Source organism: Pipistrellus kuhlii, unplaced genomic scaffold (assembly GCF_014108245.1).
Source record: "Pipistrellus kuhlii isolate mPipKuh1 unplaced genomic scaffold, mPipKuh1.p scaffold_m20_p_3, whole genome shotgun sequence".
Classification (NCBI taxonomy): domain Eukaryota; kingdom Metazoa; phylum Chordata; class Mammalia; order Chiroptera; family Vespertilionidae; genus Pipistrellus; species Pipistrellus kuhlii.
Genome location: NW_023425529.1, coordinates 163,827,108 through 163,852,334, shown reverse-complemented (window position 1 = coordinate 163,852,334; position 25,227 = coordinate 163,827,108). Strand labels below are relative to the sequence as shown.

At 39.4% G+C, this 25,227-nt stretch overlaps 1 protein-coding gene across 2 annotated transcripts; it reads left to right on the top strand.

Moving 5' to 3' along the window:
• Positions 1-1,567: 1,567 nt before the first annotated feature.
• FNTA (farnesyltransferase, CAAX box, alpha) lies at positions 1,568-22,997 on the top strand. 2 transcript variants are annotated; one of them, XM_036456590.2, is made up of 9 exons: positions 1,569-1,788; positions 4,275-4,360; positions 7,784-7,898; positions 11,026-11,130; positions 14,899-15,025; positions 18,957-19,105; positions 21,163-21,225; positions 21,936-22,107; positions 22,389-22,997. In XM_036456590.2, the coding sequence occupies exons 1-9, from the start codon at positions 1,604-1,606 to the stop codon at positions 22,509-22,511; spliced, it is 1,125 nt and encodes a 374-aa protein (XP_036312483.1). In that variant the 5' UTR covers positions 1,569-1,603; the 3' UTR covers positions 22,512-22,997. The 2 variants fall into 2 exon arrangements, with proteins under 2 accessions (XP_036312484.1, XP_036312483.1); XM_036456591.2 differs by lacking the exons at positions 4,275-4,360; positions 7,784-7,898 and having other exon boundaries at positions 1,568-1,788; positions 22,389-22,992.
• The last annotated feature ends 2,230 nt before the right edge of the window (positions 22,998-25,227 follow it).

The window sequence follows — 25,227 nt, the reverse complement described above, 5'->3', positions numbered from 1 at the left end:
GAGATAACATCTAGGCCTCAGTTGTGTTTCAGCTCTTGGCCCAGAAAAGCAGCCAACCCAGGTGAAACAGTGCCAAGGCTGACATCAGTGCCAGCTCCAATGACTAGTGCCAAGCCATCTGTAGAGACCATGACCCTGAAAGGACCCACCTGGGAAGCTGATGAACGTTCTATTGGATCTTCTCCTGATACCTCCCCTAAAGTCACGGCCTTTGGTAAACAAAAGCCCTTAGGATGAAGGACAAAGCTCCCTCTTCCTCGCCCCCAGGCTCTCCTATGCCCCTGCCTTTTCCATCACCTCCCCTCAGCTGCTGCTGTCTCTCAAGCACACCTGCATCTTCCTCCTTTTCCTCCAGCTGTACCTTTGCTTTCCGGTCTCCTAAGCTCCAAGGACTCTTCTTTTGCCTCTGTAACTTGTTTCCCTCTACCCTTCTGAGTTCTTGGCTGAGTCCCCTGTAATAAAAGACAGGTTAACAAGAGAAAAACAAACATTTATTAACATGTACAGTTCATGTGTACCTGGGAGAGACCTAGGGGAAAATTAGTAATTCCTTGAGGTTGTTTTGAATTCAAGCTTAAACACCATCTTAATAAGAAAGGGGATGCAATGCAGGCCTCTTAGGGGCGAGTAAGTGACTTTTAGGAGAGATTAATGAGCCCTTAGAAGAATTGATAGGACACATGATAACTTGTGACAGTTTGTCTGGGTGTGGTCAAACTGTCAAAACTCCTGGACTGGGGATTTATGACAACTGAGTTCCTTTTGGAAGATATAACTTTAGGCAGATAAAGGGGGCGGGAGTAAGCTTGTCCATGCCTTTGCTGTTTTTGCTAGTGCCTACGCTCAAAATGTGCCAAAGCAGTTTATTTTGAAGTGGCATACCCTGAACACCTCCAGTTCTATATATCAGGTTGTATATACTGCTCCTCTTCAACAGAATGTCAGAGACTTCATTTACTGCCATGAGCAACCCTAGCACAAGACAGGTTAAGTCATGTTGTTAAATAAATGTTTGCCTTACCTATAACTTATACATATATTACTTGTACATTAGAACTTTAATGTCTAAAGACGAAAACCCTGAGTTACTTAAATTCTGTGATATAAACTCTTAGCATCCAAAAGGGGAGGGGGGGGGGGAATGTACAAGGAACATAAAGGCGTTTCAAAGGTTCCTGTGGAGGCCAGTTCCCTGGAGATGGAGGCGTTGGGACTGGGTTGGGTTTCAGGCTGTAGGCCAGCTGCCCTCATCCATGGCTCCGAACTGCGAACACAAGAAAGGAGAGCCATCTCCGCTGCTGAGGGTTCCTAACAACACTAGCACGTTCCCAAAGGCCGAGGACAAGGACGTGGGAGGGATACACAGATGGGGCGACGTGGCGGAAACCCGGAGCCCCTCGGGAGGTGGACGAAGTCCCGTGCACAGGCGAGCTTCTTTCCAGGTCAGCCGGGCCTAAGGCGCCAGGCGGAGCCTCTCTGGCCCGCCTCTCTATGGTAGGAAGCCCGGAAACCGGAAGCGGGGTTCCGTCGGGGGAAGAGAGCGAGGGGCGGGGCCGGGAGGGGCGGGGCTTGCGCCGCAGACTCCGCTGCGGGCCGAGGCGTGATGGCGGCTGCCGAGGGGGTCGGCGAGGCTACGCAGGGCAGTGAGCCGGGTCAGCCCGAGCCGCCGCCGCCGCCGCCCCAGCAGCAGCAAGAAGAAGCGATAGCGGCTGAGGCCGGAGAAGCGGCGCCGTCCCCTATGGACGACGGGTTCCTGAGCCTGGACTCACCCACCTATGTTCTGTACAGGTAACGCCCCCTGCGCGGCCTCGGGGCTGCGGGGCCGCGGGGCCGAGGCCCTTCCCAGAGGGCGGGGGGCTCCCCGCGGCGGCGGTTCCGGGTCGGTTCCCGCCGCCTCCGCTGGTCGGGCCAAGTTTCCCGGCCTCGCGGTCCGGCGGCGGCGGGGGGCGCGCCCTGCGGGGTCAGGCCGCCCGCGGCCCCCGCGCTGCCCTGAGCCCGCACCGCCGCCGGGAGACGGGGCGGCGGGATGCCCAGCCGCTGGACCCCGCTGTGCACACCGGACCGCACGCTCAGGCTGTGTAGGTGTCGCTGGTTCAGGAATTTAAGAAATCTCCCGCGCTGTTCCTGCTCCCGCTCCCACAAAAAAAAAAAAAAAAAAAAAAATAGCCTGAGAGTAACCTGTATCCCAGAGGGGGTGGGTGGGTACATGTTGACAATCTGGCAGGAAATGATTATTTAAATAAGTTCCAGGTTTGCTCACTTTATTTATTTTTAACATTTTTTTTGAGGGTTTGGTTTGTGAGTGGGACCCTTCTTTTTTTTTTTTTAATATATTTTATTGATTTTTTACAGAGAGGAAGGGAGAGGGATAGAGAGCTAGAAACATGGATGAGAGAGAATAATCGACCAGCTGCCTCCTGCACACCCCCCACTGGGGATGTGCCCGCAACCAATGCACATGCCCCTGACCGGAATCGAACCTGGGACCTTTCAGTCCGCAGGCTGACCTCCATCCACTGAGCCAAACCGGTTTCGGCAGATTTGCTCGCTTTAAAGACAAGCTGTTAAGGACTTGCCGAGATTTGTTCTGCTGAAATGAGAAAGCTATCGATAGTATAAGATCATCAAGGACTGGGGGCATTTTCATTCAACATTTTAACTCCTAGCATCAGCCAGGCACCTAGCTGGGCTGCACGGAGGGAAAGATGCTGGTTGTTGGACTCTCTTCCCTGCCCCGCCTCGGACGTGGTGCTGTGTGGCGGGCGGTGCTGGGAACTGCTGAGACTCTGCTGCCTTTTCTCAGCATCCTTGCCAGCACCCGGTCCCATCTCCATCAGCTCTTTGTTTTCTGACAACCCTTGTTCCCCAGCTCTAATTGAACCTGCAGACAGACTAGTGAGAAGTCCTTACGTCTTATTTTTTTCTTTTGTCTTACTTTTTTTCCCTCCTCCTGTAATTCTAGGTAAATTCATTAGATTGCTTATTTGCCTTGTTTTTGTGAATGAGTGCAAGTCGCTGTCCAGGTTTTGGTATTGTTTTATTGTTTTACTGTTTTAGATTGGTTGGGGAGTGAGCTCATCATTCTCCAACCTCCTGTCTGTCTGAATTGTGAAATATTCAGCTTATTCACGTGGCTATAGCTCCTTCCCTGTGACTGAATGACAGCCTTACTCTTCTCATGTCTCACACCCCTGGTAATTGCTTCCCGTGATTTCCCTGGTGGACGCAATTTCAGAATTGCCTGGATGCCACAGAATCTTCGCTGTCAATAGCTGATTGGTATAGAGAACTAAAAAATAAGTGAAAGGAAAAGAATATAGGTAAAGAGTGTTCACACAGCAGTTCACACAGAAATGTCTGTGTGATGGTACCCAGTTGTTGCCACTAAAATGTTATTTTAGCATGGATAATGGGAGTATTCATTGAATGCACATTTTAAGTGAAGACATGTTATCTCAATCCTCCAAACAATCTTTTAAGTTTGGTTGGTAATATTATCATCTCCAGCCGAAACCGGTTTGGCTCAGTGGTAGAGCGTCGATCTGCGGACTGAAAGGTCCCGGGTTCGATTCCGGTCAAGGGCATGTACTTTGGTTGTGGGCACATCCCCCGGTAGGGGATGTGCAGGAGGCGGCTGGTCGATGTTTCTCTCTCATCGACGTTTCTGGCTCTCTATCTCCCTCCCTTCCTCTCTGTAAAAAATCAATAAAATATATTTTAAAAAAATATTATCATCTCCATTTTATAAAAGAAGAAACTGAGGCTCAGGGAGGTTAAGTAACTTAAGGTCACACAGCTGGTAAGTGGTAGAGCCAACCAAAATTTAACTCAGATGGTTGTATAAGTTAATAGTGCTTACTTTGATTTTAAAATGTCCATTCCTAGTAAATTGTTACTCAGTCTTTAAAAAATACTAACTCGAAAGAGGCTTATTAGACCAATGAATTAGATTGATTTCTAATTTAACACTATTGTATATGTGCTGCAAAAATATGTTTTTCTACTTACCTATAAATCTTAAATTTAAAAACTTTATTTTATTTGGAAGATAATTTACATTATTTTTATTTTAAAGTTGAACATGTAAAGCAAAGTGGCAAAACTTGGTCATGAAGAAGCCAACCATAGTTACATTAAGATGTTTAAAAGCTACTAGTATTAATGTAAGTGTAATTGTTGCTATTTTAAAAATACCAGAGGTTTTTTTGTTTTGTCTTGTTTTGTTTTTACCTACTTGAATATAATCACTGAAAAAATATATATATATATTTCAGAGACAGAGCAGAATGGGCTGATATAGAGCCAGTGCCACAGAACGATGGCCCCAATCCAGTGGTCCAGATCATTTATAGTGAAAAATGTAAGTTTATTTTTATTAGGAAAAGATCTGAAAGTCAAACTTGGTAGCAGAGTAGAAATTCACAATATGGGTAGGTAAATGATAGATTTTTGTCTGACAAAGATCTAAATGACTGTGATAAGCTAACATTGTGTTTTTTATAAAATAAAACACTAAGTGTTTTATTTTGTCCAAAAAGACGTATTCTAAGTAATGAATGTTGTTACATTATTTCTTGTGTATGTTTTTGTTACCCTCACCCAAGGATATTTTTTCAGTTGATTTTTAGAGCTTGTGGAAGGAAGTGAAGGGAGAGGGAGAGAGTGAAGAGGGAGAGAGAGGAAGAAAGAAATATCAATGTGAGGGAGATATATCAATTGATTGCCTTCTTCACAGGCCTCCACTTGGGTGGGGGATCAAACCTGCAACTCAGGTATGTGCCCTTGCCCGGGATTCGAACCTGCCATCCTTGGGTGCATGGGCCAATGCTCTATCCTGCCAAGGCATGAGTGTTATATTATAATACATAATAGCTACTTTGGGATTGTATTTTTCATTTACAGTTAATCTACAACATAAATAAGTTACTGTTTTATTTAGAATAAACTTTGATTGCTGAAACATGAGCATTTTGAAATATATTTTAACAATGAGTGTTAGGCTCAGTTGGAATACATTTACTGATATTAAAATGAATGGATTATTTTCTTTGACAAAGTATCATTCTTTCCTAGTGAATGTGAAAATGCTTTGTACTTTGAAGGTCGTGCAAATGTGAATTGTTAGTTGTTCTAGGGAAGTGAAATGAATAAAATGGAATGCTAGTTCTGTAGTTTTATGTATGTACATATATATTTCAGTTTAGGCTTTGTTATCCAAGATCATTCCTCTGTTACAAAAAGCACTAATTGTCTTTTATTTATTTATTATGAAGTAATACGAAAATATGTTTGAAAAGGAATAATGGTGTAAGGGTTTGCCTTATCAAATATGAAAATATATTACTAAAAATATCATGTGGAACTGGAACAGAAATAGATTAGTAAGGAATCTAAAAATACATCATCAGTATCAATGAGAATTTAATATTTGATAGAAAGGCTATCTCATACCTAGATGAAAAAGATAGATTAATCAAATAATGTTTTTGTAACAGTTTGCTATGCATTTGGATATAAGCAAAATTATATCTATCTTATAGCTTACATGAAAATAATTTTAGAACAAAATTATAAACATTCTAGGATTAAATATTAGAGAATAATCTTTCATTCTTGGAGTGAAGATGGTGGTATTGAGCAAGTTACAAGACAGAATTGATTAAAGAAAAGATCAGAGAGTATAACTGTATAAAAAAATAAAAAGCTTTCACATGGTGAGATGTTATATTTGGAGATATAATACTAGAAAAAATAGAGAATATCTACAAAGAGATATTATCCAAACTAGTGATCAGAGAAATGAAAAACCACAATTTTTTCATATTCATAAAGTACCTATAACAAAGATGTTAGAGAAAACTAATATAATCATACATTTCTCTTATTAAAAATAATAAGGTATTTTCTGCAAGATAAAAAAGAATCATCATTTTAAATAATTATATATATTATGATTACAAACCACAAAGGAAAATATAATGAAATATGACTTATCGATCAAAAATTGATATATAAATATTTCAAAATTTAAAATGTGTATAAGAGTCCTAACCCGTTTGGCTCAGTGAATAGAGGGTCAGCCTGTGGACTGAAGGGTCCCAGGTTCGATTCCGGTCAAGGGCATGTACCTTGGTTGTGGGCACATCCCCAGTAGGGCGAGTACAGGAGGCAGCTGATTGGTGTTTCTCTCTCATCGATGTTTCTAACTATCCTTCTCCATTCCTCTCTGTAACAACAACAACAAAAAAATCAATAAAATATATATTATAAATAAATAAAATGTGTATAAGAGAAGACACCATGAATAAATTGAAAGGCAAAAAGCATTGTTGGAGAAGATATACCATATTAAACAGAGAATTTATAATTTAGAACTTTATAAGGTTAATGAAACAAACATTAAAAAATGGGCCAAGGGCCCTAACCGGTTTGGCTCAGTGGATAGAGTGTCGGCCTGTGGACTCAAGGGTTCCAGGTTCGATTCTGATTAGCCATGGGTCTTGGGTTCTATCCCTGGTCAAAGGCACATACCTCGGTTGCAGGTTCAGTCCCTGTCCCCAGTCTGGGTGATGTCTCTCTCTTTCTCCCCTCTTATTTCCTCCCTTTCATTCTCTAAAAATTAATGGAAAAAAATATTCTCAGGTGAGGATTTAAAAAAAAAACAAAGGACAAAGGATATAAACTGATAGTTCATAGAAGAGAAAATTTCATTGTCTATTAAGTGGAGGGGGGAAACTTATTATCATTAAGAATGAGAGGGATGCAAATTAAAATGGGAATGCCATTTCTTCCCATGAATTGAATAGCAAAGATTAAACCTGTGATATCAAGTATTAGGTCATATAAACAGATACATGTATTTCTGATGGTAGTTTTCATATTTTAGCCATTTTGGAAAGCAGTGTGGTATATCTAGTAAAACTGGAAAATGCCCACATCTTACAACCTTGAGTGCTGCTTCTATAATACATTCTGAGCTCACTCTGGCATATGGCATCAGAAGACACACTAGTAGGTTATGAATGAATGCAAGTCACTATCCAGATTTTATTACCACCTGGTTCGCATTCTAACTTCATTTTACTATTACCTTGAACAAATTATTTAAATTTAACCTCTGTACCTCTGTTCCCTCTTCTATATCCATGTTTTGGAGAATCCTATATAAAAAAGGTTAATATGCAAATCTCAGAATGTCCGGTCACTGTGATGCCCACTGACCACCAGGAGCAGATGCTCAATGGAGGAGCTGCCTCCTGGTGGTCAGGGTGCTTCCCACAGGGGGAGCGCCACTCAGCCAAAAGCCAGGCTCACTGCTGGGGGCGGGCAATGGTGGCGGCAGGAGCTTCTCCCACCCCCGAGGCAGTCAGGCATTGCCTGAGGGCTCCCAGACTGTGAGAGAGCACAGGCCAGGCTGAGGGACCCCCTGCCCAGAGCACGAATTTCGTGCACCAGGCTTATAATGGGTAAATAAAATGTATTGTCATACAATTTACTACTACTACTATATAACTATTAAACAGATCTAGATCTGTTACAACATGGACACAGACCTCAAAAACAACATTCAGTGGGGGGGAAAAAGACACAAGTTTAGAAACTTTGTGCCTGTGATACTGAAGTATTTTCAGGGTGGTATTCACACAATAATTTGACTAATTTTGCTTATTGTTCTAAATAATGCAATAAAATATTTTTCTTGTAAGATATAACAACATTTTATAGTATAATGGTAGTTTTAATCAAGAAGGATAGCCCTAATGCAGTTTTGTGCTATTTGCAGTCAGAGACGTTTATGATTATTTCCGGGCCGTTCTGCAGCGTGATGAAAGAAGTGAGCGAGCTTTTAAATTAACCAGAGATGCTATAGAGTTAAATGCAGCCAATTATACAGTGTGGTAAGTAATACATTATTAATATTTCCTGTTTAAATATCGTACATTTTAGTTTGGATGGCTTTTCTTTTTCTTAACTAAACTTTAACTTTTGTCAAAATAATAATTTGCATATGAAAAATAGCACCCTCTGCCCCATTCCTTCTTACTACCAAAGTCCTACTCCTCAAAGGTAGTAACTCTAGCTGTTTTTTCTTGAATTAAACTGTATATTCTAAATAGTATGCTTAATTTTGTTTTCATTTAGATATAGATCTAGTAATAATTAATGTTGTTTTCTAATACTTTTTTAAATCGAATTTATTTAAACAATACAACAAAATTTAATCAACAATATAGTTGCCGTTGTTTTCTACTACTTGTGCCCAACGCACAGGAAGCATTTTAATCCCTCTGTTGTAAAATTCTTGTGATTTTGATGCAAAAAATTCGGTCAATGCATTTTTGAGGCATTCTTCATTATTAAATTTTTTTCCAAGAAGAAAGTTTTGCAAAGAACGAAACAAATGGTAATCGGAAGGGGCAATATCAGGAGAATATGCAGGTTAAGGGAGAACTTCCCATTCCAACTGGCGCAGTTTTTCAGCAGTGATTCTTGCAGTAAGCGGTCGTGCGTTATCGTGGTGAAGCATTACGCCCTTCCGATTAATCAGCGCGGGTTCTTTTTCTCTTAAAGCTTGGGCTAACCTTTCCAATTGGGCACTATACACTGCACTTGTAATGGTTTGGTTAGATGGTAAAAGTTCACAATGAAGAATTCCTTTAAAATTCCACCAAACACACATCACTTTTTTCGCATGCAAGTCAGGTTTTGGCGTGGGCTGCGGAGCCTCATTTTTGTCCAACCATTGAGGCCGCCTTTTCAAATTAACATACAGCACCCATTGTTCATCTCCGGTAACAATTTGCTCTAAAAACGGCAAACGGTTTTGACGAGAGGAGCGAACTGCAAATTGTGACTCTTTGATTACGGTTGTTGTCGGTCAACTCATGAGGAACCCATTTTCCAAACTTTTGGACTTTGCCAAGTGCACGCAATTGATTGGAAATTGTTTTTTGTGAACAATTTAAAGTTGTCGCAAGCTCTTGTTGGGTAATTTGAGGATTTTGCACCAAAAGAGCTTGAAGAGCTTCTTGATCAAAATTGGACACACGGCCTCGACCACTCTTGTCATCTAACGAAAAATTTCCCTCGCAAAATTTCTCAAACCAACGCTGGCATTTTCTGGCGCTAACTGCATCTTGACCAAGAGCACTACAGATGTTTTTTGCAGCCTCACTTGCTTTTCTTCCTAATTGGAACTCGTAAAGCATGCAGTGCCGAATATGCTCTTCATCCGCCATCTTCTTAGCCCTAGTTTTGCAACAAAAACCAAACCAAACACAAACTTTTTCAAGAAAAACTTGTTAATTGCACTTCACACGTTCTGTAGATACCACGTGTTTGAAGGTTATGTCAATACAAGTCAACACCAAGCAAGATTTTAAATGAATGTTTAAAAACGACATTAATTATTACTAGACCCAATATTATCTTTTCCTTCTGTGGAAGATAAAGAATTCACTATCCGCTACACTTATTTTATTTACAAGTAGCATTTTTGTGGTGGTTTTAAAAGTAAAATATGTGATAATGTTTGTAATGGAATTAATTTATTATATAAATAATTATCTAAATGAACTATGTAAATTAGGGGTGTCGAACTCAATCAGAGAAGGGGCCAAAATCTAAAATCCAGCCTAAATCGCAGGCCGAATGGTTTACTGAACAGTCATAAACTGTCATTGTGATGGAAACGCAGCAGAGTGCAGTGATGACAGCGTGGTGCGGGCCACATTGCAAGGCCTGGCGGGACGGATTTGGCCTGCGGGCCTTGTGTTTGACACATGTGATTTAAATAATTACCTAAATGAACTATTATATTAATAACTGGAGGCCCAGTGCATGAAAATTCATGCACTGGAGGGGGTGTCCCTCAGCCTGGCCTGCCCCCTCTCATAGTCATGGAACCCTCAGGGGCGGGCAGCGACCTAGCCCTCAGAGGAAGGCGACGCCCCCATCACACATCTGCTGCTGCCACTGCCTGCAGTGTAAGCCTCGGCCAGCCCTGGTTACCTGAGCCTCAGGCAGCCCTGGGCGGCTGGACACCTGCCATTTGAGGCTTGCCTGTGCCTCGAGCAGCCCTAGGCAATTCTACTTTGGGGCATTTATCTGAAGAAAGCAAAAACACTAATTTGGAAAGATTATGCACATCTATGCTCCTTGCAGCTTTACTAGTAACAGCCGAGAAATTGAAGCAACCTAGATGTCCATCAATAGATGAACAGATAAAGATGTAGTGTACTGTATATACAGCAATGGGCAAAAGTAGACTTACAGTTGTGAGTATGCAAAAGTTTATTCTTGTACAATTATTTATTAAATATTGTATTATTTGTATTACAAATGTAAACCTACTTTTGCCACACCCTGTATACACAGGAATATTATGCAGCAATAAGAAAGAATGAAATCTTGCCATTTGTGGCAACATGGGGTAGACATAGCAGATATTATGCTAAGTGAAGTCACACAGAGAAAGACAAATGCCATATGATTTTACGTATATGTGAAATAAAAAAGAAAATAAATGAATAAATAAAACAGAAACAGACTCATAGTTGTAGAGCACAAACTAATAGTTGTTCAAAGAGAGGGTTTGGGAGGATAGGAAGAAAAAAAATTACTTTTAAAGGCTTGATTCTTGCCGAAACCTGTTTGGCTCAGTGGATAGAGCGTCGGCCTGCAGACTGAAAGGTCCCAGGTTCGATTCCAGTCAAGGGCATGTACTTTGGTTGCAGGCACATCCCCAATGGGGGGGTGTGCAGGAGGCACCTGGTCGATGTTTCTTTCTCATAGACGTTTCTAGGTCTCTATCCTTCTTCTTTCCTCTCTGTGGAAAATCAATAAAATATGTTTAAATGCTTGATTCTTCTAATGACCATATATATATATATATATATATAGGAAGTTAGACACCCCCCCCAAAAAAAAAATTTCTTATTCTGTTTTCTTGTAGCTTTATTTGATACTGTGGGGAGGCTATTTATGTGGAGTAATGAGACTTTGAATGCTTGTTGTTTGCTGTAGGCATTTCCGGAGAGTTCTTTTAAAGTCACTTCAAAAAGACCTACATGAGGAAATGAACTACATCACTGCAATAATTGAAGAACAGCCCAAAAACTACCAAGTTTGGTAAGATGAAAATAGGAGGGAAACGTGTTACTATGCTGATAGTACCTGCCAATGGGTGATGCAAATATAGGGAATTGTTTGTTTGTTTATAATTTTAGTACTTTGCATTGAAGCTAATGTTACCTGCCTCACAGGGTTGTTAGGAGGATTAAATGAAACAATTTTTTTAGTGTTTAAAGTAGTGCCTGACCCATGCTTAACACTAAAATGTTTGCTACTATTATTATTTAAAACATCTAGCATGTAATTCTGCTAGTCTCAAAAAAGAATTTAAGTTAAAAAATCTGAAATGTGATGAGGCGGGTTTGGCTCAGTGGATAGAGCATCAGCTTGCGGACTGAAAGGTCCCGGGTTCGATTCCAGTCAGGGGCATATGCCTTGGTTGCAGGCACGCCCCTGGTGGAGGGTGTGCAGGAGGCAGCTGATCGGTATTTTTCTGTCATCAATGTTTCTAGCTCTCTATCCCTCTCTTCTATGTAAAAAAAATCAATAAAAATATATAATTTTTTTAATTAAAAATGTGAAATGTTTTCTTTGTGTTAAAAAATGCCTTTTTGGTATTTGATCTTATACTTATTTTTTTATTTAAAATATTTATACCGATGCTGGAGATACAAAAATGAACCAGGTACAATCTAAAAGGAAAAAGCAAATAATAAATCCAGTTATTTCACAGTGGAATAGTCATGGAGGTCATGTTGGTGGAAGAAGTGGAGGTTGAAGGGGGGGTGGTGGTGGTAAAGGAGGAGGTGGTAGTGAAGCTAGTGAAGTAGCAGAAGCAACTGTCTCCACTTTCTGTGCCACTAACTGCCTGCTCAAAATGCAGGAGTTATACCATTTTTTTCCCAGTATAATAATCAACACATTCCTGTTTTTATGCCTGAGATTTAAGGTTGAGTTCTGAGAGGAACGATTCTGGGGATACGCATGAAAGAGCACAATGCACTCAGGGAGTTGTATAAATCCCTGTGATTAGAGTAAATGGGATAAGATCATAAAGAGCCTTATGAACATTAGTAAGGAGTGTGGACTTGATCTTAGGCAGTACAGAGCTATTGCCAAATTTTTAATTAAGGAAGTAACATGGTTGTTTTGTGTCTTAGAAGTTTTACCCTGACTATAGGGTGGAATATAGATGGAATAGGTTCACAGCCCTGGTGTAGGCCATTACACTGGGTTAGGCCTAAGAGAGGTTGGGGAAGAGGTTTAGGAGAGAGAAGGATATATTCCAGAGAGGGATTGCAGACAGAAGCAAGAGGTTTGAAGTTTAATTTATTGGAGGAGTGAAGAACAATGATGTCAATATATTTGACTTGACCACTGGGTGAATGGTAGTGCCAACCACTGGGGAATTTATAAGACAAAGCAGCACATTTCTGGGGAAGAGAGATGGATCCAGTATTGAACAAATGGCGTTTGATGTGCCTTTGGAAAAACCTATGTAGTATTATAGTCTAGTACATGGTTGGAAAATGTTCAAAGGAGTTAAGTCATAGCTATGGATGAGGATGCTCAGGGAGAATTAGAGGAGAAGGCTGAGGATAGAATACCAGTGAACATCATTTAAGAAGCATTCCAGGCCCTAACCAGTTTGGCTCAATGGATAGAGCATCAGCCTGTGGACTGAAGGGTTCCAGGTTGGATTCCAGTCAAGGGCATGTACCTTGGTTTTGGGCACATTCCCAGTCGGGGGTATGCAGGAGGTAGCTGATCGATGTTTCTCTCCATTGATGTTTCTAACCCTCTATTCCTCTCCCTTCCACTCTAAAAAAAAAAACAACAATAAAATATATTTAAAAAAAGAAGAGGAAGAAGCATATCAGGATGACTGAGCAAGGAAACCAAAAGTTAGTGTCACCACAGAAACCAAGAGAAGAGAGAGTTTTAAGAAGAAAGGAGTGGATGACAGTTTTAATACTGCTGATAGGTCAAGGAAAGTAAGGACTAAAAGATGACCAACAAGTTTGTTAATTAGGTGGATATGAGTTAGTGATCTTGGCATGAGAGTCCTCCCGCTTGATTAGGGTGGTGACTGGGTGGGCAGGAGGGAAGTGGTAGGAAGAGAAAAGAAGGCACATAGTGGGGTGGATCATAAATGGGAGTTGAGGGCTTGCTGTGAGAAAAGAAGGGATAGCAACTATTATAGCTCATCAGGAATAGTTTCTATTGTTTTGTTTTTCCAACATGGAAAACTCAACAATTTTGTCACTTGTCATAGCTACAATTCTGCCCACAAACTAGTGAAATGAGTATTAATTTGCTTGTACAGTGACACTTTGGACTTAAGGAAAACTGACAGTCTATTTATAACCAAGGGAGCTTCAAATTTGATAAAATGATAAATATCCTATAGTCTTATGCCATTGCTTTTTGATAGCATTTTGTGATTGTTAAAAGACTTTGCTTGAGTTAAACATTCTTTAATCTCTAAACTGCCGTATTTTTCGGACCATAAGACGCACTTTTCCCCCCCCAGAAGTGGGGGGGAAAAGTCCCTGCGTCTTATGGTCCAAATATAGCCTACACATATACTTAAAAAAAAAAAAGTTTTTTTACTTGCCCGGCTCTGTGTGGTCTCTGTGTGCTTGCCCGGCTCTGTGTGCTTGCTGCAGTCACTGTCCATTCCTCCGTGCCCAGAGTGTCTGCCCCGCTCTGTAAACCCCGAGTGGTAGAGGAGTTCCCATGTATGGTAGTCAGCCTCCATGCCCTCGCTGCAGCCATATCTCCATGTCAGCCAGGTGCGGTGTACGGTAACTGCGTAATCCAAACCGTAATCATTGCCTGTACCCCTTGCTGGCCCGTACTCCGTGCCCGGAAGAATGCCGCGTCTATTCCCCCAATCATTCCTCTCCGCCCTCTGTTGCCGTGCTTGACTACTGGGTAGGCGTACTGTAGATCTCCGCCCACCAGTAAACTCCGCCCTCCGCTGGATGCCCTGATTGATAACGCCGCTAAGTCAGAATTTCTCTTCATACTATTATACCGGTAACTGTCAAAATGTTTGTACTGCAACAATCTTCATACCGGTATATTGTATGCAGAGACTTTCTGTGATACCAAACCAATAACATTTACCATAATGTAAAACACTCTCCAGCCTCTTCTTTCACCACTACAATGTGTAGATACCCATAAACTATGCAAAGAGAGCATAGAAAGTCTCTGCATAATTTATGGGTTTACACATTGTAGTGGTAACACTGAACTTTTTGTTTCAGAATCTTTTTTTCTTCATTTCCCTTCTCTAAAAACTGGTGCGTCTTATGGTCCGGTGCGTCTTATGGTCCAAAAAATACGGTATTTGATTTCATTTTATACAAAACTCACAAATCACTGTTTTATGTTTTTCAACTTAGTATTCTGAAATTTTTTCTTAAGAGATTTTTAAAAAATATATACTTTATTGTTTTTTCACAGAGAGGAAGAGAGAGGGATAGAGAGTTAGAAACATCAACTAGAGAGAATCATCAATCAGCTGCCTCTTGCATACCCCCTACTGGGAATGTGCCTGAAACCTAGGTACATGCCCTTGACTGGAATCAAACCCGGGACCTTTCAGTCTGCAGGCCGACGCTCTATCCACTGAGCCAAACCGGTCCCGGCTAGAGTATCTTTTTTGTTACCTTTTCTCTCCAGTAGAGCCTTGAGAATTAGAGATGATTTCTGTTAAGTGTCCCTTCACATCACCTAGCGCAGTACATGAAACTGTTACTTTAGTTCCTGAAAATATTCACACAAAACTTCTCTCCCTTTTCCACCTGGCTTTAGGCATCATAGGCGAGTCTTAGTGGAGTGGCTAAAAGATCCATCTCAGGAGCTTGAGTTTATTGCTGATATTCTTAATCAGGATGCAAAGAATTATCATGCCTGGCAACATCGACAGTGGGTTATTCAGGTATTGCCTTTCTTATTACAGTGTTTTCCAACTTTTTATTTTTTAACTGAATTAAATAAAATTATTAAATTGCAAGTATACTTCTGAACTGAAACACACATGTAGTTTACGTATATAGATATAAACACAGAATAAGTATATCATTATTGATAATTATTAAGTTACTTAATTAGCTGACAATTCATGTTGGTTAACCTTTATAATTTCTTGAGATATATTTGTAAGTAGCTTCATATTAAAGAAGAATAATACTAACTTAATATTTTTAGATTGAATATATATCATATCTTATATTTGCCAACAAATTGAATAGAAAAAGTAGTTCTAATTTTTAATACAACTTTGTTATTTTAATTAACAAGAGCATTGTACACACTAAGGTTTTTGCATATATAAATTTAGGAATATGATTTTACAAAAACTATTATATATTTTATTTCTGCCCATTTGTTAACATTTTATGCTAAATCTTGAATAGAAGAGAATAGTTAGGACTCCCACTCTGGGCATTTAATTTATTCTACCAAACAATTCTAGTGTTGTTTTCTGTGAAAGTTTCCCCAGTAATTACTGCTTTCTGCGCTATTCATTATACCAAGGTTATTTCATCAAATTATTTTTTTCTTTAAAATTCTAAACTTTACTAAATTAGAGTAAAGGGATATATTTTTTAAGGTATTCAGTATTTTTAACTTTTTATGAATTTCTACTTTTTTTTCTATTAAAAAATACGAAAAATAACTCTACTTTTTCATAGTTAACATCCCTGACTGTTTTAGCATTTGTAAGTTTTGATCATTCTACTTTTTTTTCCAAATTATCTGTACGGATTCTCTTCTCCATCATTTTTTTGTTTGTTTTTTATTTTATAGTTTTTTATTTATTGATTTTTAAAGAGAGAGAGGATTTATTATTTTTCTAATAAATCTTTGTTATTCAGATTATTACAGCTGTCCTCTTTTTTCCCCCATAGCTCCCCTCCACCCAATACCTACCCTACCCTCTGCCCTTACACACACACCCCCACTGTCCTCATCCATAGGTGTACAATTTTTGTCCTGTCTCTTCCCACACTCCTTTCCCCCAAGAATTGTCAGTCTACTCCTTTCTATGCCTCTGATCCTATTATATCCACCAATTCTGTTCATCAGACTTTATTCACTTGATTTTTAGATTCACTTGTTGATAGATATGTATTTGTTGTCACTTTATTGTTCATAGTTTTTGTCTTTACCTTTTTCGTCTTCCTCCTCCTCTTAAAGAATACCTTTCAGCATTTCATATAATACTGGCTTGGTCGTGGTGAACTCCTTTAGCTTTTTCTTATTGTGAAGCTCTTTATCTGACCTTCAATTCTGAATGATAGCTTTACTGGGTAGCGTAATCTTGGTTGTAGGTTCTTACTATTCACCACTTAGAGTATTTCTTGCTGCTCCCTTCTCGCCTGCATAGTTTCTGTTGAGAAATCAGCTGCCAATCATATGGGGGCTCTCTTGTAGGTAACTGTTTTTCTCTTGCTGCTTTTAAGATTCTCTCTTTTTCTTTTGCTGTTGGCATTTTAATTATGATGTGTCTTGGTGTGATCCTCTTTGGATTCCTTTTGTTTGGGATTCTGTGCACTTCCTGGACTTGTAAGTCAATTTCTTTCATCAGGTGGGGGAAGTTTTCTGTCATTATTTCTTCAATTAAGTTTTCAGTATCTTGCTCTCTCTTCTTCTGGTACCCACATAATTCAGATGTTGGTATGCTTAAAGTTGTCCCAAAGGCTCCTTACACTATCTCTTCATCTTTGACTTGATTCTTGTGATCCTCTAGTTTGCTGTTAGATCTTTGTATATTCTTCTTTTTTTTTTTAAAATATATTTTATTGATTTTGTACAGAGAGGAAGGGAGAGAGATAGAGAGTTAGAAACATCGACGAGAGAGTCATCGATCAGCTGCCTCTTGCACACCCCCTACTGGGGATATGCCCGCAACCAAGGTACATGCCCTTGACCGGAATCGAACCTGGGACCTTTCAGTCCCCAAGCCGATGTTCTATCCATTGAGCCAAACTGGTTTCGGCTGTATATTATTCTTTATTACAGTCAGTGTATGCTTAATTTCTAGTTGGTCCTTTTTCCTATCCTCGAGGGTCTCACTAAATTTATTGGCCTTTTCTAGAAAATTCTTGAAAAACCTTATAACCGTGGTTTCGAACTCTATATCCAGTCATTTGCTTTCCTTCATTTCTGTCATTTGTGATCTGTTTCTTTGTCTCTGCATTTTGGCTGCTTCCCTGAGTTGATAGAATGGCTTTGTGTGCTAGGTGTCCTATAGGGCCCAATGGGTCAGCCTCCCCAGTTACCTGAGGTGGACACTCTTGGTGCACCCCTTTGTGGGTTATGTGCACAGTCTTATAGTAGTTAAACCTTGATTGTTATTGGTATCACTGAGAGGAATTGACCTCCAGGCCAATTAGCTGTGAGGATCAGCTATGTCTACGATAGGAGAACTTCTGTTCTGAAGACACCTTTATGAGGCAAGACTTGCTTCAGTGGTGCTTTGTTGCTTACTGAGTCTGCCCCCTGAGTGTGTCCCTTTATGGATCTGAGGAGTTGTAATCTGGATGGCCCTACTCTGACCTCTGCGTACACTGGCTCTTGGATCTCTAAGGAGGTGCTATGGAGAGATCTGCAGATTCCTCTTCTTTGTTTTGGAAGTGCCCAGATGAGGCCCAGCTGTGAAGCAGTGCAAGCTGCTGTGGTGCTATGGGCCTTCTTTTGGATGTTCTGGGTCTTTCTGACTCAGCTGCACTTTGAAAGGTAAGTTTAGATTTCAAAGGACTAGGCCATTCATATGCAAAAGCCTCTGTGCACAGCTTGGATGAGGCCAGAGTCTCAGGGCAGAGCAAATAGCAATGGCTTCCCGTCAGTCCTGCCCTAAGAGACACCCCCCCTCCCCCCAGGTCTCAGTGTACCTTGGTCATCACTGCAAGTACCACCCTCGAGTTCTGCCCGCTGCCAGAGAGTCCAGTGTCTCCCCATATGAGTCTGGGTCCCCAGAGTCTCACCTGAAACTGGAGTTCAGAGCAGTCAACAGCTTGTGTCTCCCTACAGATTGAAAAAGTCAGCCGTGTACTCAGTTGCCAGCTCTCTCTGTGTGCATGTGGGCCTCTGTACCTCTGCACTTTACTTCTGCACCTCCTGAGTCTCAGTGTGCTTTCTTTTCCCTTCTAGTTGTAGAATTTCTATTTAGCCAGCCTTCCTGTGGTTCTGGGTGATGTCTGTTTTATCTTTTAGTTGTAGTTTTGAAGTGGTTGTGCAAGGCAGCAAGTTCAGGTGTTTACCTATGTCACTATCTTGGTTTCTCCTCTAAAAAATAGCTTTATAATGTGAAAACATGCCTGAACCTAATTGTGGGTCTTTCTCTACATCTAATTTTTTCATATGTGTGCATTTTGAATATTTGTTTTATTTAATGTATTAATATTAAATTAATCTCATCAAATTAATGTTGTATTTAATCATTTTCTTACTAAATTTGGTGGGGTTTAAGTTCCTCTAAAATTTCACCATAAACAATGCATAAGCTTTTAGTTAAATATACTTCTTTTGCTTTTGATTTTGTCCTTTAGAATAATTGTTGGCTTAGATAGCATAATTGTGCGTCTGGTTACCTAAATTGTTCTCAAGAAGATGGTACTGGATTACAGGCTGCTTTGGCTGCTCTCTCTTCCTGATTGTTTTCATCCCTCATAACCAATTCCTTGTTTTTTATTTCTTTTCTTCCCACTGCGTTTGCTTGACCTGCAACTGTCATTCTCCTCCAACTGTGTGCTGAGTCCTACATCTTCAGTTAGACCTACTTAGCTTTGCTGAAATTTGATTAATATTTATTGTTTATAAATAATGAGACATTTCTAATTAGATGTTTATTTATTTTCTTTTAGGAATTTAAACTTTGGGATAATGAGCTGCAATATGTAGACCAACTTCTTAAAGAGGATGTGAGAAACAATTCTGTCTGGAACCAAAGATACTTTGTAATTTCCAACACCACTGGCTACAGTGATCGGGCTATCCTGGAAAGAGAAGTCCAGTTAGTAATCTCCTTCACTTGCTCACTCAATAAAAGAATATTTGTGTGCCTACTATATGTCAGGAATTGGGGATACTGCAAAGGTCAGGACTGCCCCCAGTTCTTCCCTCACAGAACTAAGGACAGAATACTTAGATGAAATTGGTAATGATAAATTTACAACTATGTAGTATACCTCTGCTTTGTAATGTCTTAACTTCCTTGAAATATTGTTGCTACTGTAGATAGAGAAGAAATCAGATTTCATAGTGCCTAGGAAGCTTTGTTTAAAACTATCATATTAAATTCTTTTGTATGTTGGATAATAGTCCCCTGATGCCATGTTGTTCTACTGCAGGGTTTTGAGCCAGATAAATCTTTATTGTAGGGGCTGTCCTGTGCATTGTAGTATGTGAAGCATACCTGACCTATATACCCTATACAGACAGTCCTTGACTTAATGATGGTTTGATTTATGATTTTTTTTACTAAGATGTGAATGGCGTGAGGGTTGGAGGTGGGCTAGAAGTGGTCAGTGGGGGAACATATGTATAATAGAACTCGCAACAATAAAGATTTTTTAAAATAAAAGGTGTTGTGAAAGCAGTAGAATTCAATGGAAACTGTTCTGTATGTTGGGTGTATAATTTTAATTGTGAAAGTTAATTAACAGCTCCTGTTTTTTTTCCTTTTATAGCTGATATTCTGTTGTGAGGATTAGGAAAAGGGTGCTCTGAAGGAACGCAAAGCATCATCCTTTAGAAAGTTAACTTCCTTGCCAAAGTTAGGATGCTTTAGTTTATTCTACCTTGAAAAAATCCAATTAATAATTAGGAACTTTAAAAATATATGTTCCTTATTTACTGTAACCTACTACATTAGATTAAACATAATAAGATATTTTAAAAATGCAGACTTCTCTCATAGTTTTTAAAGGAAGTTCACTGGCTTTCTAAAACCAAATAGAAATAAAAATAATCAGCCAAGAATCTAAGAGTTTTTCATTCTTAAATTTTATTATACCCTTTAGATAGGTAAAAGAAATATTTAAGATGCTAAGAATAGCAGTAGTTTTCTCTAGTAATTTAGTTTGTTAATTAAATTCAACTCTAAGAATATAGATGTAGTTGATTATTTTCTATAGTTTTTTCCCCCTTTTATTATAAAAACAATGCAATACTTGTGGGGAATTATGCTGAATTGTATAAAATTAAACATCATAATCTCCTATTCTTTTTCCTCACATTCTTGAAAAATTGTGGGGTATTTCCCCTTCCTCATTGACTTGAGAAAGAGTAAGGGGAAGAGAGAGAAACATCAGTTTGTTATTCCACTTATCCATGCATTAATTGGTCAATTCTTGTATGTGCTCTGATGGGGGATCAAACCACAACCTTGGCGTATTGAAACAACACTCTACCTAACTGAGCTACCTGGCCAGGGCCCATATCCCATTCTTTAGAGTGAGCTACAAGTAATGAATTCTTTCAAGCTTTATAAAAATGCGTTGCAAACACACAGCAACCTAGGCAATCATATTATACACATTGCTTTTTTTTTCTTCTTCTTTACTAAATACATCATGGTAATATTTCTATTTGAGTACATAACCTACTAGCACAGTTAATAATAGTTACTATTTATCAAGCATTTACTAAGATTATGTAGTTCTCCTTTTTCAACAATTAAGGATTTGACAGCCATAAATAGATCTTAGACTTTCCCCCCAAGATTGTTTTACAAATAAAAGAAAAATCTTATTTTAGCTGACATTTTCCTTCAGAGGGAAAGCCTAAATTAAAGGAAATCTTTAATTTCTTTTGTGTTATGAATTGAGCCTTCATATTGAGTGTCCGTCTCCAGAATTGGATACAAATATTCAATAGGGAAGAACTGTGTCAAGAAAAATTGACAGTTGGAGCCTGGAGAGACTTAAATATGACCTAGAGAGGGTACAAAGTCCACTCAGAGAGAAATGAAAGCACATATCTAAGCTATGCTACTATCTTATTAAAACTGTTTCTAATTATCGCACTGCTCTTAAAATCATACACATATTTGTGCTCTTTTTCTTATAGGTACACTCTGGAAATGATCAAGCTAGTACCACACAATGAAAGTGCATGGAACTATTTGAAAGGGTAAGAGGATGTTTTTTGCTCGTTTTCTATAAAATACAACCTGTTAATATGATGCATTACAGACTATGTTCCATAATCAGATTCCAAAATGATACTAAAATTTTTCTGTTTTTCTCTGAGAGCAGAAGTGTATTATGGCAATACCCAAAAACAGTGTCCTCTACCCTTCTCTCCACCTCCCAAGCACATATACCAGCCCAGTTTTTAGAGTAGTCCATGAGTGAACAATAATAAATTATAACTGAAATTATGAATCCTGTATGTCAAAGAATGGAATACAGCAACAAAGTCTAACCTATTCCTGTGCTCTTCTCTATGAGACAAGCTGTTATAGACTTAAACAGTGAAAAAAAAATAAAAAATGGAACACACACCCTCAGTGTATGTGCAGCTCAGGAACACAGTAAGGCAAGGCCAACTATTTACAGTCAGATTGTACAATTGCAGATCCCTGATTCACTTCTAGAGATCTGTTACAAGTCTTACTTGTTAAACCTACAAGGTTTGAGCTAAAAGGAAAGTTAAAACTTTCCTGTGTTTTTCTTCACTTCTTAATTTTGATACTTTCTGCTTTAGTTTTGTGTGAATTTCATTTAGTTTCAGCTTCATTCAAAATGTCTCCTTTTTTTGCTTATGTCACAGGGGCTGTTTTCTCTTTATCTTTCTACTCTTTTTGCTCTTCTCAAAATTTAGAATAATTTCTGTTTTAGGATTTTGCAGGATCGTGGTCTTTCCAAATATCCCAATCTGTTAAATCAATTGCTTGATTTGCAACCAAGTCATAGTTCCCCCTACCTAATTGCTTTTCTTGTGGATATCTATGAAGATATGCTAGAAAACCAATGTGACAACAAGGAGGACATTCTTAATAAAGCATTAGAGGTAAGCTCCTGGGACTCGTCACTTGCTTTTTGCTATCTCAGAATTGGGTCTTCCCAGTGCCACTAATATTCGTGTTCCTTTCAACACAGTTACTCAGAATTCAGTGCAGTTCTATGTCTGTTGTTTAGAACAATACTACATCACTAGTGAACATAGTATGCTGCTTTGGTGGTTTATCTCATTTGAATGTGATTAAGTTAAGCTGTATTAGCTCAAAAGCATTTGCCCTGAAGATTTAATTACGCATTTTCTTTAATTAATTGTCTGTTTTCCATTTTTAGTTATGTGAAATCCTAGCTAAAGAAAAGGATACCATAAGAAAGGAGTATTGGAGATATATTGGAAGATCTCTTCAAAGCAAACACAGCACAGAAAGTGACCCACCAACAAATGTACAGCAATAACACCATCTAGAAGAACTTGATAGACTGCTTTTATTTTTTTAAGAGACTCTAATGCAGGAGTTTAAAACTAGAGCGATCATTCCCTGTGCCTGTAGTGTCAAACATGCCCTGCACAGGTATTGCTTTTTAACAAGAACTAAGTACGATGTTCCTTGGGTGCTGCTGCCATGCAGACTAGCTCTAAGAAATTCGATTATTTTATAGCAAAGTAAATTGGGGGAGGGAGAAGGAAAAAAATCCCATAAAGGTCCTTTTGTAGTCTTTTCAACATTTACTTTAATCCCTTAGCATCAACTCCTCCCTGAATGGTATATGCATCGGGATTTGCAGCATAAATGATTATGAATAACTTATATGTAATGGATATGAGGTAGCTTAAGAAATGCAATTGTTACTCAGAGCTGCTATGCCACTCACAATATCTTGCTATTACTGTAACCAACTAATGCCAAAAGAATGGTTTTGTAATAAAATTATAGATGTATCCTAAAACAACACCATAGTAGTTTGACTTTTTATTTTATTTTTATTGTTGACGCTATTACAGATGTCCCCGTTTTGTCCCTCTTCGCCCATCTCCACGCAGCTCCCTCCCCACTCCCTCTGGCCATCACCACACTGTTGTCTGTGTCTCTGGGTTAGGCATATACATTCTTTAGCTAATCCCTTCACCTTCTTTCATCCAGTCACCCTCCCCTGACAGTGGTCAGAATGTTCCATGTGTCCATGCCTCTGTTTCTGTTTCATTCATCACTTTATTTTGTTCATTACATTCCACATATTAGTGAGTTCATATGGTATTTGTCTTTCACTGACTGGCTTATTTCTCTCAGCATAATAATCTCCAGGTCCATCCATGCTGTTGCAAAAGGTAAGAGTTTCTTTTTATTGCCAAGTAGCATTCCATTGTGTAAGTGTACCACAGTTTTTTTTTATCCATAAGAAACTTCTAAACTTTTTCAGAGCATCTATACCATGTTATATTCCCATTAGCAATATTCAAGAGTTCCATCTGCGCCACTCTCTTAGGGGTGTATATATTCTTTCAAGCCAGTGTTTCAGGACTTCTAAGATATATTCCCAGAAATAGTTTCATTTTTAAAAATAGCATTTAACTATATATAAGGACATTTTCCCAGCTTAAAACAATCGGGGGAGAAAATACACAGAACTGTAGAAACCAGAAACATGATTATGCTTTAGGAACTGTTATTAAAGTTTGAATTGGTCAGTTCTTGACTACATGTAACAAAATTGACTAAAGCTGGTTTAAATCCAAAGGTTTTATTAAGGTATATAAGTAGCTCACAGAATCACTGCCTGATCTTCCCAGAAATACATCCCAAAGCCACACTACAGAACTGGACCATTAAGATTTTTTTGCCTGTGCCTGGGATCATTTCACATGAGCACATCTGCTTCCCTTCCCATGCTATGCAGCTCCAAAGTAAAGGCTCACTTTAGTGCATCTAGGATGTCATTTAGGAAAGAACCTAAATGACATTAAAAAAAAAAACAAAAAAAACCTCTTTAACCGCAAAGGTACCTGAGAAATGTAGTTCATAGCATTCCAGCCTATGCAATACAGAAAGACATTGGAGTGTTAAGCTACACATACACCTTTATCAATACAGAATTTTCAGTGTTCAAAGCAGTAAACTACCACTAAAGAAGTTGTAAAGAGCACAAAACTGATCTCAAGAATTCAGAAAGATTTAATATTTTAATACTTTCTGTAGAAAATATATGGCATTTTGTTTTAAACTAAAGGCCTGATGCCTGAAATCAGTGCAAGAGTAGGCCTTCCTTCCTCCCCCACCCCCGCCCCCTGGCTGCTGGCACCGGCTTCCCTTTGGCACCCAGAACCCGAGCTTCCCTCCAGCGGCCGGCAAGCATCAGGGACCCAGGCTTCCCTCACAGCCCCAGCTTCATTCAGAAGGACGTCAAGTCTAGCATATCATACTTGTATTATAGGCTAGAGGCTCAGTGCACAAAAATTGGTGCACTGGGGTTGGGGGCTGTCCCTCAGCCCAACCTGTCCCTTCTCATAGCCTGGGAGCCTGCCGGGGATGACCTACTGATGACTGAGGCCCACTCCCCTCTGTGGGAGGCCACCCGGCTGATCAGGGGAAGTGCCTCTGCCGACCAAGGCAGCCACCAAAGTGTTTTTGTCAGCACGGACGCCAAGTGTGGATGTGTGTGGCTCAAACATACTGGATAGATTGAATACCCTGTCAGATGTGAGGGGAGTGCACATGTGTGTGATCATTCATACATCAAAATACCCAATACATCAAACATACTGAAATATATATATATATATATATATATATAGTATGTTTGCTATAATACAGTAAATATATATATATATTTACTGTATTATAGCAAAACTGACTTCACTTTATTCACTTCTTAATTTCCTGCCTTGTCAGTTACATCTTGATTAGTTTTCTGTTCAAAAGTTTCTCATATCTCACTCATTTTCTTTTATGTTCTTTAAAAATATATATTATTTAATAGGCTTGTTTCCCATCCCAGGGCTCCTCCTTTGGGGCGTCTGAATGAGAGAAGATCAGCTTTTCTGCTCTGACTTTACATTCCAACCAGTGATTCTCAACCTGCAGGGCATCAGCGTGGCCCAGAGGCCTGGCTAAGCACAGATGGGTGGACTCCACCCTGCAGGTCTGGGATGTTCACATCTAATAGTTTCCCTGGA